General features: G+C 40.3%; 1 protein-coding gene across 1 annotated transcript; it reads right to left on the bottom strand.

The window, feature by feature from the left end:
- Positions 1 to 8,146: 8,146 nt before the first annotated feature.
- Positions 8,147 to 9,101, bottom strand: LOC132028145 (putative olfactory receptor 2W6). Its single transcript, XM_059416760.1, is given in 2 exon segments — positions 8,147 to 8,779; positions 8,781 to 9,101. Coding segments are annotated over 2 exon segments (954 nt in total).
- Positions 9,102 to 14,205: the final 5,104 nt, after the last annotated feature.

Here is a 14,205-nt window from a genome sequence, read left to right as displayed (position 1 = left end):
AATACTCTATCCAACAAGGTTACCATTCAGAATAGAAGGAAAGATCAACATTTCCCAGGCAAACAAAAGTTAAAGGAATTCGTTACCATTAAAGGAATCTTACAAGGAATATTAAACAAATTTTTTTGAGTGGAAAGAAAAGACCATAATCAGGAGTAAGAAAATTAGAATTCACAAAAATTCCACAGTAAATGTGAACATAACAAATGTAGTAGGTTAATAACTTATAAAACCAGTACAGAGGTTAAACCATAAAAGCAGTAAAATCAATTATAATACAAAAATCAGCCAAAGGATTCACAAAATAAAAAGATGTAAAGTATGAAATCATATATGCAAAATGTGCAGCAGGAAGTGAGTAAAAACTTAGTGTTTTTAATATGGGTTCAAACTTAAGAAACATCAACTTAATAAAGACTTCTATATGTGAAGGATATATATATACATATATATGTATATATATATATATATACACACACACACACATATATAGGATATACAGGATATATATATATATATATATATATATAAATTTATTAATTAATTTATTTATTTACTGGTAACCACAGATTAAAACCTGTATGGGTATACAAAAAATAGAAGGGAATCTAAACATAACATTAAAGAAAGCCATCAAACCACAGGGAAGAGAACAAGAGAAGAAAGAACAGAGAAGAACTACAAAAACAACTATAAAAAACCAACAAGAGTGATTCCTGCCTGGGTGGCTCAGTCAGTTAAGCATCTGCCTTCAGCTCAGGTCATGGTCCTGGGGTCCTGGGATTGAGCCCTTCATCTGGCTTCTTGCTAGCGGGGTGTCTGCTTCTCCCTCTGCCTCTGTTGCTCCCCCAGCTTATGTGCTCTCTCTCTCTCTGACAAATAGATAAATAAATTATTTTTTAAAAGTCACAAAATGGTGATAAGAACATAGCTATCAATAATTGCTTTGAATATAAAGAGAGAAAATTTTCCAATCAAAACATATTGGATAAAAAAAAAAAAAGACATAGGATGACTAAATGGCTAAAAATCAGGTCCAACCTATAAGCTGTCTAATGGCACCTGAAGACTGATAGTGAAGGGTTGGAAAACACCTTTTGTGCAAATGGAAGTGAAAAGAAAACAGGGGTAGCAATACTTATATCAGACAAAATAGACTTTAAATGCAAACTAAAACAAGAGAAAGAGCAAAACCTGAATTCGGTGTAAGGAAGGAAATAATAAAGATCAGAGTAGAAATAAATGAAATAAAGATTAAGAAAACAATATAACAGACAAATGAAATCAGAAACTGGTTTTTGAAAAGATCAACAAAATTGATAAACCTTTAGTCAGACTCATAAAACAGAGACACAGAATAAGAGAGAGAGAGCTCAAATAAAATCAGAAAAAAAGGACGAGAAAAAAAAAACTGACATCAGAGACATACAATATCACGAAAAATTATATGCCAACAAACTGGACAGCCCTAGAAGAATGGATAAATCTGTATAAACACAAAAACTGAATCAGAAAGAAATAGAAAATCTGAACAGATTAATTTGAAGTTGAATCAGTTATCAAAAAACTCCCAACAAAGTCCAAGACCAGATGGTTTCACATTTAAAAGGAGTTTATACCTATTCTTCTCAAACTGTTTCAAAAAATAGAAGATGAAGGAAAGTTTCCAATCATTCTATTAGGCAGCATTACCCAGATATCAAAACCAGATAAAGATGCCACAAAAAAATGAAAAACACAGACCAATATCTTGTGAACATAGATGTAAAAATCTTTAACAAAACATTAGCAAACCTAATCCAATAATTCATTAAAAAGTCCTTCACCACAATCAAGTAGGATAATTTCCAGGGATCCACAGATTTCGATATTCACAAATCAGTCAATGTGATCTACTGCATTAGCAACAGAAAGGATAAAACAAACAAACAAACAAACAAACACATGATCATCTCAACAGGTACAGAAAAAACTTTCTACAAGATTCAATATCCATTCATGATAAAAACTCAGCAAAGTGGAATTGGAGGGTAAATACTTCAACATAATAAAGGCCATATAGGAAAACCTCACAGCTAAGACTATATATTCAAGGTTGAAAATCTGAGTCCTTTTCCCCTGAATCTAGGAACAAGATGAGGATGTCACCTCAATACTTTTATTCAACTTAGTACTAAAAAGAAAAGAAAAAAAAAGAAAAAGTAAGGGAAGACATTCAAATTGATAAGGAAAAAGTAAAATTTTGCTATCTACAGATGACACCTGGTACAGCCACTTTGGAAAACAGTATGGATGTTCCTCAAAAAGTTGAAAATAGAGCTACCCTATGACCCAGCAGTCACACTACTGGGTATTTGCCCTAAAGATACAAATGTAGTGATCCAAAAAGGCATGTGCACCCAAATGTTTATAGCAGCAATGTCCACAATAGCCAAACTATGAGAAGAACATAGATTTCCATCAACAGATGAATGGATAAAGAAATTGTGGTATGTACACACACACACACACACACACACACACGAATACTATGCAGCCATCAAAAATGAAATCTTGCCATTTGCAGTGATGTGGATGGAACTTGATGGTATTATGCTATGTAAAACAAGTTAATCAGATAAAGAAAATTATCATATGATCTCTCTGATATGAGGAATTTGAGAGGCAGAGCAGGGGGCCGTGTGGGGTAGGGAGGGAAAAAATGAAAGAATATGGGACCAGGGAGGGAGACAAACCATAACAGACTCTTAATCTCAGGAAACAAACTGAGGGTTGCAGGAGTGGAGGGGGAGGGAGGGATGGGGTGGCTGGGTGGTGGACATTAGGGAAAATATTTGCTATGGTGAGTGCTGTGAATTGTGTAAGACTGGTGATGCACAAACCCTGAAGCAAATAATATATGTTAATTTTAAAAAGTAATAAATAAAGTGATAAAGTGAAAAGAAGAAAATCTATTGCATTTCTATACACCAATAATGAAGCAGCAGAAAGAGAAATTTATAAAATAATCTTATTTATAATTGTAGAAAAATAATAAAACTCCTAAGAATAAACTTAACCAAGGAGATGAAAACTTGTACTGTGAAAACTATAAAACACTGATGAAAGAAATTGAGGATGACAAGAACAAATAGAGAGATATTTTATGCTCATGAATTGGAAAAAAAAATACTGTTAAAATTTCTATGCTAACCAAAGCATCCTATTGATTTAAGCCAATTCCTATTAAAATACCAACAACGTTTTTCTTCAGAACAAACAAGCCTAAAATTTATGTGGAACTACCAAGGACCTCAAATAGCCAAAAATATATTTAAAAAGAACAAAACTGGAAGATCACAATCCCAGATTTCAAGACATACTACATATAACTCTAATAAATCAAAGCTCTAGTAATCAAAACAAATGGTACTGGCACAAAAATAGACACATAGGTCAACTGAATTGAACAGAGTGTCCAGAAATGAGCCCATGCTTTTATGGTCAATCTACAAAAACAGAAGCAAAAATACAATGGAAAAAATTCTTTCCAACAAATGGTGTGGGGGGGAAATTGGACAACTACATGCAAAGAATAAAAGACTACTTTCTTTTTTTTTCCCTAAGATTTTATTTTTATTTATTTGATAGACAGAGTTCACATGTAGGCAGAAAGGCAGGCAGAAAGAGAGGGGGAATCAGGCTCCCTGCTGAGCAGAAAGCCGGATGTGGAGCTCCATCCCAGGACCCTGAGATCATGACCTGATCTGAAGGCAGAGGCCTAACCCATGGAGCCACCCTGGTGCCCCCAAGACCACTCTCTTACACCATACACAAACATAAACCATAATGAAACCATAATCCATTTGCAATGACGTGGATGGAGCTGGAGTGTATTATGCTAAGCAAACTAAGTCAGTCAGAGAAGACAAATACCACATGACTTCACTCAGATATGGAAATTAAGAAAGAAAACCAATAAGCAAAGATAAAAGAGACAAAAAACAGACTCTTAAATACAGAACACAAAGTAGTGGGTGGCAGAGGGAAGGTGGAAGGGGGGGAATGGGTGAAATAGGTAAAGGGGAAAAGGTAAAAGCACACTTATGATTATTGAGTAATGTATGTAACTGTTGAATCACTACACTGTACATCTGAAACCAATATACCACTGCATGGTAATTATTCTTGAAGATACATATTAAATAAATATACTGAAAAAAACAAAATGAAGCAAGATAGAATGGTGCATTTAGTTGCATGGACTAACGATATTATTGGCCTTAACTAAAATCCTATAGGGAAACCTGTGTACAAACTAGAACCACATTTTTTAAAAATTTATTTTTTATTTATTTTCAGCATAACAGTATTCTTTATTTTTTCACCACACCCAGTGCTCCATGCAATCCGTTCCCTCTCTAATACCCACCACCTGGTACCCCAACCTCCCACCCCACCGCCACTTCAATTGTTTTTCAGAGTCCATAGTGTCTCATGGTTCACCTCTCCTTCCAATTAAAGTCAAACTGTGAGAACACTCTGCCATGAAAACATTTGTGATGGAAAAAGGCCAGCATAGAGATTTCCTTTGTTTAGAAGGGGAAGGGATACATTTAAAGAATAATTAAAAATGACCCAACGATGTACCTATTCTATATCTGTATTGAGTCATAATAAAGAAAAATTTGTGTCTACATACATTTACTAAAAATCTTCCAAGTGCTTTTTGGTAAAACACAAAAGCTTTTAATATTTAACTCCTCTGTACATTAGCTATAGGAAGCTGTGTATTTCAGAGTATTTATTAAATGAAATTATTTATGTTCACTGATATTTATAAATGATGTTTTTCACAAATGGCTGAAAATATTATGACCTTATCCTAATTGACCTTTATCAATTTTGTTATAATTAATATTGCAGGCATATAAAAATTGAGTGCAGTGCCTAGGTGGCTCTGTTTGTTAAGCATCTGCCTTCAGCTCAGGTCATGATCCTGGGGTCCCAGGATAGAACCCCACATTGGGCTCCCTGCTAAGCAGGGAGTCTGCCTCTCCCTCTGAGCCTCACCGCACTCATGCTCTCTCTCTCTCAAGCTCTCTGTCTCTCTCTCACACACATAAATAAATCTTAAAAAAAAAAAGAAAAAAAAGTCTTTAAAAAATCCCTGGGTGTTTTCTCTAAATAGTTAGAATGGTGCTATAAGATTGTTTCCTGGCCAAAAATATTAGTGAAAATAAGTAAACTAGTAATCCTAAATGACTCATTTCCATGTAGCCTAAAACCTTGTTTTAATACTGTTGTTTATATAGGCCCACAGGTCATGCATGTGACATTGCACCAGAAGCTGCCCAGAGTACATGTGCCTATCTTTATAACTTGCAATATCAAGTACATTCAAGTATAAATGTATCAAAACCACCAAAAGACAAAACCATGAGAAAATTTCAGAGATTTCACAAAAGACACAAAGGTTAGAAGAAACTTCCTTTTACCTAGAGATCACAAAATAAAGTAGTATACATATAAACTAACTTGCCCTCCTCGATCTTTGCAATATCCACATTTTTTTTAAAAAATTTATAAATCCAGTGAGGAAGTATGGATTGAAAATAAAAGCAAAGCTTCTCTTCAAGGAAATGGTTGTTTGAAATATGAAAGTAATATGAAAACTAGGTATGAACCTAAAGATCTAGGGTTAAAAAATAAGTAAAACCTATGCAAAGTTAATGTATGCATACTTAAATTTTTTATTACTTTTTGGAAAATATTAGGGTTCTCCAAAGAAACAGAATCAATAGACCATATAGATATAGATAATAGATGGATAGATGATTGATAGATAAATAGATGATAGATACATAATACATAAATAGATGACAGATGGCTAGATGATAGATGGTAGATAGGTAGAGAGATTCTAAGGAAATGACTCTTGTGATTTGGGGGGCTGGCAAGTTCAAAATCTGTAAGACATACTGGAAATCCAAGGAAGTCCAGCAGTGAAGTCCAGCAGTGGTCTAAAAGCAAAATTCCCTCTTGCTAGGGGGATTTCTGTTTTATCCTAAGGCCTTCAACTGATTGGATACAGCCCACCTACACATTTGGAGAGCAATCTGCTTTACTCAAAGTTTAATGATCTAAATATTAATCTCCTCTTAGATATACCTTCATAGTCACAACAGGAATGGTGTTCAAACAAACACCTGGGTACTGTAGCCTAGTCAGACTGAAAGAGCAAGTTCACCATTACAGACACCAATTAGTTCCTAGAATTCATTGAAATTTTATTGATTTCATTAATTTTTACAACTTAAAGATACTCATGTTCACCTTTTGCTGTAAATCTGAGAAAAATATATTGCAAAGAAAACTTTGCCTTGCCATTAAATCTTGAATCATTCCTACTTCAGAATTGTCAGAAGGTGAAAATACATAAGTTAATGAAGTACAGATCCATTTTCATCATAATTAGCATCATCATCCTCACCATGATCATCATTTATCCTGGCAAACTCTCTCATACTGTGCAGCTTCCCATTCCTGTCCACATGCTCCCACACCACTATCTCCTTCTGTGACCTTAAGACCACTAATTCAATTAGTAAGAATGGTATCCCTAGAGAGAGAGAAAGAGAGAGAGGTAAACCAAAAAACAGACTCTTAACTGCAGAGAACAAACTGATGGTGACCAGAGGGGTTGGAGTTGGGGGATGGGTTAAGCGAATGATGGGCATCAAGGAGTGCACTTGTGATAAACACCAGGTGTTATATGGATGTGTGAGGATGTGGATGAAGCTAGAGGGTATTATGTTAAGTCACTCAGAGAAAGACAAATACCGCATGATCTCACTCATATGTGGAATTTAAGAAACAAAACAGATGAGCAGAGGGAAAAGAGGAGAAAGAGACAAATCAAGAACTAGACTCTTCACTCTAGATAACACACTGATGGTCACTAGAGGGGCAGGGTGGGAGATGGGAAAAACAGGTGATGGGGATGAAGGAGGGCACTTTTGAATACCTGGTGTTGTATGGAAGTGATGAATCACTAAATTCTACACTTGAAACTATTATTATACTGTAAACTGAAATTTAAAAACTTTTTTAAAAGAGTATTTAGGAAAAAATAATTCTATCCTTTTTTATTTTTTTTCCCCCTCAATATAGATGTATTGTCTGCTTGGGAGCTTGTTCCAGTAAGACTCTTTAAGGCAGTGACCTTCAAACTTCTGTGTCAGTGGTTTGCTGTAAGGAAAACATTTGACACACACACACAGCTGACTTACCCTACCTTATGGAATCATCTCTGAAATGTTCTCTACCCTTTCATGTTAACCCAACTAACTTTTATTTATTTATTTTTTTAAGATTTTATTTATTCACCTGATAGAGATCACAAGCAGACGGAGAGGCAGGCAGAGAGAGAGAGAGAGGGGGAAGCAGGCTCCCTGCTAAGCAGAGAGCCCGATGTGGGACTTGATCCCAGGACCCTGAGATCATGACCTGAGCCGAAGGCAGCAGCCCAATACACTGAGCCATCCAGGCGCCCCAACCCAACTAGCTTTTAAATGCTAGTTGCCTTGAATTCTCATTAAGTTGACTTAATTTAGATTGACAAGTGGCATAGGACCTGAAATTTTAAATAACCACTGTTGTTGGAGAAGCAGCTACACATTACTTGCTCAGGGCAGGGGTTAGCAGGCAACAGTAGCCTGCAAAAGTAACAGCACCTTCTCCAGGAGGGTCTAGAACGTTTGTACTAAAAGGGTTTATGGACCGGACCTATAGACCGTCAGCATCCCAGTCTCGCCCTCACACACGCATACACACTTCTTTAACCCCGCTGTCTCTTCCCTGATGGCTGATTTGGGAGTGACATTAAAGGCCCCTGGAGTCCGAGCCACAATTCATGCCTGTCCCCACTGAACAGAGAGGAAGTAGCTTCTCCCATTCCCCCAGCACACTATCTCCCGCGGTTAACACTGTCTCCTGGAAGGACAAGGGTTCTGTCCAGCCCCCACAAGCAGAGACACTGCTTTAGGACTCCTGAAAGAGAGTAGACCCGCTGCACCCACCCTTCAGTGTCTGTGCACCACCCTGCGCACCGGCCCTGATCTGGAGCACGTAGTCTTCCCAGACCCGAAGCACCTGAGCGCTTCCCTCAGTGCGCTCTCCTGCCCAATGCACCTCTGTCTTTACCGAGAACCTTGTGCATGGCCCCCTGCACGTCTTTGCTTCTCAGCGTGTAGATGAAAGGATTCAGAGTGGGGGTTGCTAGACAGTAGAAGAGTGTGAGGAACTTTCCCTGTTCCTGGCTGGCCACATTCCCAGGCTGCATGTACATGTAGATTATGCTGCTGTAAAAGAGGGACACCACTGCCATGTGCGAAGAGCAGGTGTTGAAAGCCTTGCGCCTCCCCGCTGCAGACCGGATGCGTGCAACTGCAGCTGCAATGTAGCCGTAGGACACTAGGATCATGGTGAGAGGCACCAGCATGATGGGGATGGCCGGGAAGAAAGCTAAGCCTTCAATGCGGCTGGTGTCCACACAGGAAATGCAGATGCTGGCTGGCATCTCACACACGAAGTGGTTGATGCAGTGCTGGCCACAGCGCCCCAGGGACATGGTCAGTGGGGACATGAGCATAATGTTGGTGATCCCACTGAGCCAGGCAAAGGTTGCCAGTTGCAGGCACAACTGTGGGTGCATGATGGCCATATAGTGGAGTGGCTTGCATACAGCCACAAAGCGGTCATAGGCCATGACGGAAAGGAGAATGCACTCAGTGCCCCCCCACAGACAGGAAAGCAAAGAGTTGGACAACACAACCTACATAAGTGATGGTCTTATGTGGCCCCCAGAGGTTGACCAGCATCTGAGTTATGCTGCTAGTCGTGTAGCAGAGGTCCAGGAAGGACAGATTGCAAAGGAAGAAGTACATAGGCAAGTGCAGTCGAGGGTCCACCAGGGAGAGAAAGATGATGGTCGAGTTCCACACCACAGCCGGAAGGTAAAAAACTGTGTTAAGGAAAAACAGAATGGTCTCCAACTTTGGGTGATCAGAGAACCCCAGCAGAATGAAGTCTCCTCCAGAGCTCGTGTTACTTCTTTCCATCACTCTTGGCTTGATAAACCTGTTTGCAGAGGTTAACATCTGTGCTATCACTCATGCAGAAAATGACCTCGTTTGGTCCCAACAGTGGATGCATTTCACTGAGCCCCCTCACACCTGAACTGGGTCACCTGCCTGCCCATTCCTGGAACTGGAGGCTGAGGTACTAAAAACATATTTGTCTGTAAAGCAATGAAAGCCATGACTTTGGCCTCAATATTTTATAATCTGGTTAAATGAGATAAGCGGATAGATCTTTTTTTTAAAATATAAGCTTTCAATGATATAATTAGCAATAAGATAATTTAGGGGGAAAAAAGCAAATACTTTTGTTAGAATCCACTAATTTTAAGCATATTTATCTACTAACTGACAAATTACCTTCTAAAATTTGTGGAACAATGGCTTCAATTAGTATGATCAACTCTCATGTTTCATGATTATAAACTCAACTGGAGGAAAAAAAAATGTATGGGTGATTCACTCTGTGCTAGACTCTGAACTGTTAGCTGTGGATATAGACAGGAATGAGAGACAAGGTCTATCATAAAATACTTGAATTACCTATATGCTGTCAGGAAAATAACAGCCTTGGGCCTTTGAAATAAAACAGCCTGGCATTTACTTGACTCTGAGCTGTCAATGATTTGGTCCAGTCTCCTGACACAGTGATGAAGGTAGAGTTAGTTATCCAAGAAACCAAAAGCAGATTTGATTGTGCAGAGGTGAGGGGATTTTCTTCCCTCCCACGAGCATTCACAGAATGAGCAGAAATGAGGGACATTCTTTTTCACATTCCAGCTCAACCTAAAACTATGCTCAATGGATCAGTTAAAGGAAATAGTAAGAAGCATTGCGCAGAGTTATTTTTGCAGCAGCTTTGGGAGATCTGCCCCAGGGCGGGGGGTGGGGAGTGTTACCTGCATTGCTTCAGTGAAAACGAACTAAATATTTACATTATTGAATAGACACCAATAAAATATTTGGCTTATGAACACTTCCAACATTCAGAAATGAACAGAAAAAGGCGTATGTCCTCCATATCAACAATTAAATGCTAGCTGTACAGACACAGTTTCCTGCCATCAGCTTGTTTGGGACTGACAAGGATCCAGCTGCTGGAGAAGTTAGAATACAGCATAAATGGAGAGTCTGTAAATGTATGCCTACCCATGGGGCATGTCCTCTTGTGGTCCAAACAGAAAGGTACAGAGCCTAAAGTCAGGAAGAAGTTATTGTCTGATGTGAAACCATACACAAAGGACCATGAAAGTCAGCGTTTTGAAAAAACAACTTGGAAATTGTTGACAAACCAGCTCAAGGGATGGCTTGGAGAAGGAGTATATTATGAATGCAGCATCTCTGTAGATATCCCAGTGAAAATGCATACTAAGAACTAGAGTAGGTCAGCATGAATTGCAAGTTTGGAAAATATAATATGGACATGAGGAACATTTCATTTTTCTTCTTCTCCTTCTTTTTTTTTAAGTAGAAGAATCCTTAAATTAATTTTTTTAAGTTAAATTTAAAAACCATGTTGTAGGGGAACCTGGGTGGTTCAGTGGGTTAAAGCCTCTGCCTTCAGCTCAGATCATGATCCCAGGGTCCTGGGATCGAGCCCCGCATCAGGCTCTCTGCTCAGAAGGGAGCCTGCTTCCTCCTCTCTCTCTCTGCCTGCCTCTCCGCCTACTTGTGATCTCTGTCTGTCAAATAAATAAATAAAATCTTTTAAAAAAATGTGGTAATGAGACATAACATTTGATTTGTAATCACCACACATTAAAGGGACAACACTTTTATTTTTCTTTCTTATTTTCAGCTGAAGAGTGATACCCCAAAGGCAGGAACTTGTTATCTGTTTAGTTACTTTAAAACAACTCATCATAAGAGCAATTCATATTTGTTACAGAAAAAAAGACCATTGAAGAAATAAATAATTGCATAATCCCATCTACTCATAGACAATAGCTATAGATAAATCTATATATATATATATACTTGTTTTCTCTACTTTCTTCTTCCAGGTTTTTAGAACTTATGTGTATATGAATCATATATACTTATATATGTCAGCTTTATTGAGGTAGGGTTGTCATATAAAATTATAAGATATTTAAGGTGTACACCATGGTAATTAGATACATATACAGTCTGTGAAAGGAACCCTCTATCTAACTTGCATGTTCATCATGTGTGCATGTGTGTATGTGCGTGTAAGAGCATTTCACTCTCTTAGCATGAGGAACCACTCAGTACTTGCCCTGTGTGCTCACTCGTGATTTTGTTCCAGGTCTGGACTCTGGTATCTTAAAGATACTAAACCAAAATCCATGACTCCAGCAGGGTCACACGAATTATCTGAATGGAATTTAGGAAAGAGAAAGTGGAGACGTAATTATCCCCTTGTGCATTTTCAAAAATATGCCAGAAAGAAGTGGTCCCACCTCACTGGTGTGGGAGATCTTCCTGTAGGGTGCAGGCACTCCTGTTGTGGAGGCTGTGGGCTTCCCATACTCCCCAGACCAGCTAACAGTCCTCAAACTGTCACCTGCTCTGCTGTCCTTGCTTCCCACCTGCTGGCCTGAATGCCATACCCTCAATGATAATAGCACAGCCCTCCTGGGAGCCCACCAAATACCTGTACGTTTGCTCAGGAACAGTAAGCTTCCTGGTCTCAATCACCATTGGGTCACCTGAACATTAGGTCCATGAACACAAAAAGGTTTTGGACCTACGGTGATCTCATCAGGTACAAACATCCTTATAATGTTACCATTGCTTTTCATACCGACCTTTTTTTTTTTTTAATTTTATTCATTTATTTGAGAGAGAGTATGAGCAGGGGGAGGGCCAGAGGAAGAAGCAGACTCCCCACTGAGCAGGGAGCCTGACATGGGGCTTGATCCCAGGATCCTGAGATCATGACCTGAACCAAAGGCAGACACTAAACCAACTGAACTGACCAAGGTGACCCACCAATCAGTATTTAAATGTATTTATATACTCACCACAGACTAAGAAAACCTCTGCCATGAACTTCACACAGGGGTACGTTTCCATCTGTGAAATTACTCTGGCAAAGGTCTAGAGAGGTTTTGCCCACTTCACATGCCCTCATCATTAGCTCTTCCCATCTAGGGGTGGTGATGTTGCAGATGAAGTGGAACAATTACACAGGGAGGGAAGATCTTTGTGACCTCAGGAGAAGTCAGATGTCTGGAAGGAGATAAGCCACACATTTCCCAATGGCAGCATTTTTCCCGAGGAGCCCCAGAACTGTCAGACTTATGTTCTAATGGACTGGCCTTTGGAAATAGGGCTGAGAAGTCCATAGGACCTGAGCCCAGTCACCACACCTTAGAGGTCACACTTTGATTGAATTCCAATATTGTTGTATCAATAAAATGAATGGATTCCATTTATTGCTAGTAGCATAAGCCCATATACAGATTATTTTTAGCACCATCTGGTGAAACCTGAGAGGTTGTACGATGTTTACATCGTATTACGATGGTTTGGGAAAGCACGGATGGGTAATTTGGGAAGCAGAAAAGGTAACTGTAAGGTTTTCCGACGAAATAAACACACCAGGTGAAGTGGGTGTAAGGCAAGGTTTATTAAAGATTCTCTCTGGTGAAGTTTCAGGGCCCAAGGGAAGGGGAGCTGAGAAAGTTGCACCGGGAGGAGGTGGGCACCCTCGGGCAAGGTTCCCAACTCTGGAAAGCAGAGTGGGGGAAGTCGCGCCCAAGGCAGGGAGGAGGGGGCTTTTAAGGGGTCTTGGGGAAAGCTCAGGGGTCTTTTGGCAAGTTTCCCTTATTTGGATATCCCGCCTGCTCATCGGGATCCCTTTGGTCCACAGGAGCCCGGGGCGGGGGTCTCAGATTCCTGCTTGGGCCTTTGTTCTCCTGTCCAAGCTCAGGTCTTGTGGCGGGAACTTTCGCCATCTTTGGTAGCCCTTCCTGCCAGCCCAACATTCCGACCTTTTGCTTAATATAATGGTGTCAGGGGCGTCGACTTGGTTCTGGCTACTTCCTGCTGACAGGGGGCGTCGTCATAGGGGTAGTTGGAAGTGGGCAGGCAAGAATAGGGCTGGAGGAGGAGTTGATTGACGGATACTTGGGCAAGTTCTTGTAGGCGACCCTGCAAGTACCGGAAAAGACAGGGAGCAACTGAGATAAGAAGGAAGATTATGCATACAGGTCCCGCCAGAGGGAGCAGCCAGGTTACCCAGTTGTAGGGGTCCAGGCCCCAAGAGGACGTGTCTCGCCACCGTGCTTGGATCCGATCCCTGAGTTCTTTGATCTTGGAAGTAACTATACCTGATTGGTTAACAAAGTAACAACATTCTTCATTTAAGAATAGGCAGGTCCCCCCTTTTTCGGCCGTCAGAAGGTCTAAGGCCCGTCGGTTCTGTAGAGCTAAGGCTGCCAGGCTGGTGACCTGGGTCTATAGGGCTGTGAGGGAGTCAGCAACCCATTCCATATCATCATTCAGAGCTTGGGAGAGTTTGTATTAAAAGTCTATGGAGGTTCCTATCCCTGCTGTCCCAGTTGCCACCCCTATGGCTACCCCTGCCCCTATTATGAATGGGAGGAAGACGGCCCTTTCTTCACGGTGTTGGGGGAATAGGATGGATAGCAGCTGGGATTCAGAGTAAATGGTGGTAGAAGGAGATAATAGGATGAATATACAGCCCAGGGAGTCGTTAGTGGTCAGACAGCGATAGATTCCCTGAGGGCACGAGAGAAATATTCCTGAGGGAGTTCAGTACGGGAGGGAGGAGTTAGTGATGTTGGCAGCTGCAGTGGTGAGGGGGGACACATTAATAATAGGTATGTTTTCCCCAATGGGGCCAATATGAACCGTGCTATTTGTGGTCGTGGAGTTGGGGAGTGGCCAATCCATCGGGAGGGGTATCCCTACAATGTTAGAACGTGTTGAAAAAGGGAAACAGATCCAGCAGTCACTGTCACCGTTTTTCGATACATTTCGCCATAGGCTGTAACTAGAGTTCAGGAGGGCCACTGTCAGTTGTTCAGTGGTAGGGGATTTTTGGATGCTACGGAGATTAATGCCCTTATAGACCAGGTCGTTGGGGGGTTGGAGT

The sequence above is a fragment of the Mustela nigripes genome, chromosome 12 (assembly GCF_022355385.1).
Source record: "Mustela nigripes isolate SB6536 chromosome 12, MUSNIG.SB6536, whole genome shotgun sequence".
Lineage (NCBI taxonomy): Eukaryota > Metazoa > Chordata > Mammalia > Carnivora > Mustelidae > Mustela > Mustela nigripes.
Note: the sequence above shows the minus strand (reverse complement) of the source record. Positions and strands in the feature narration are given on the sequence as shown.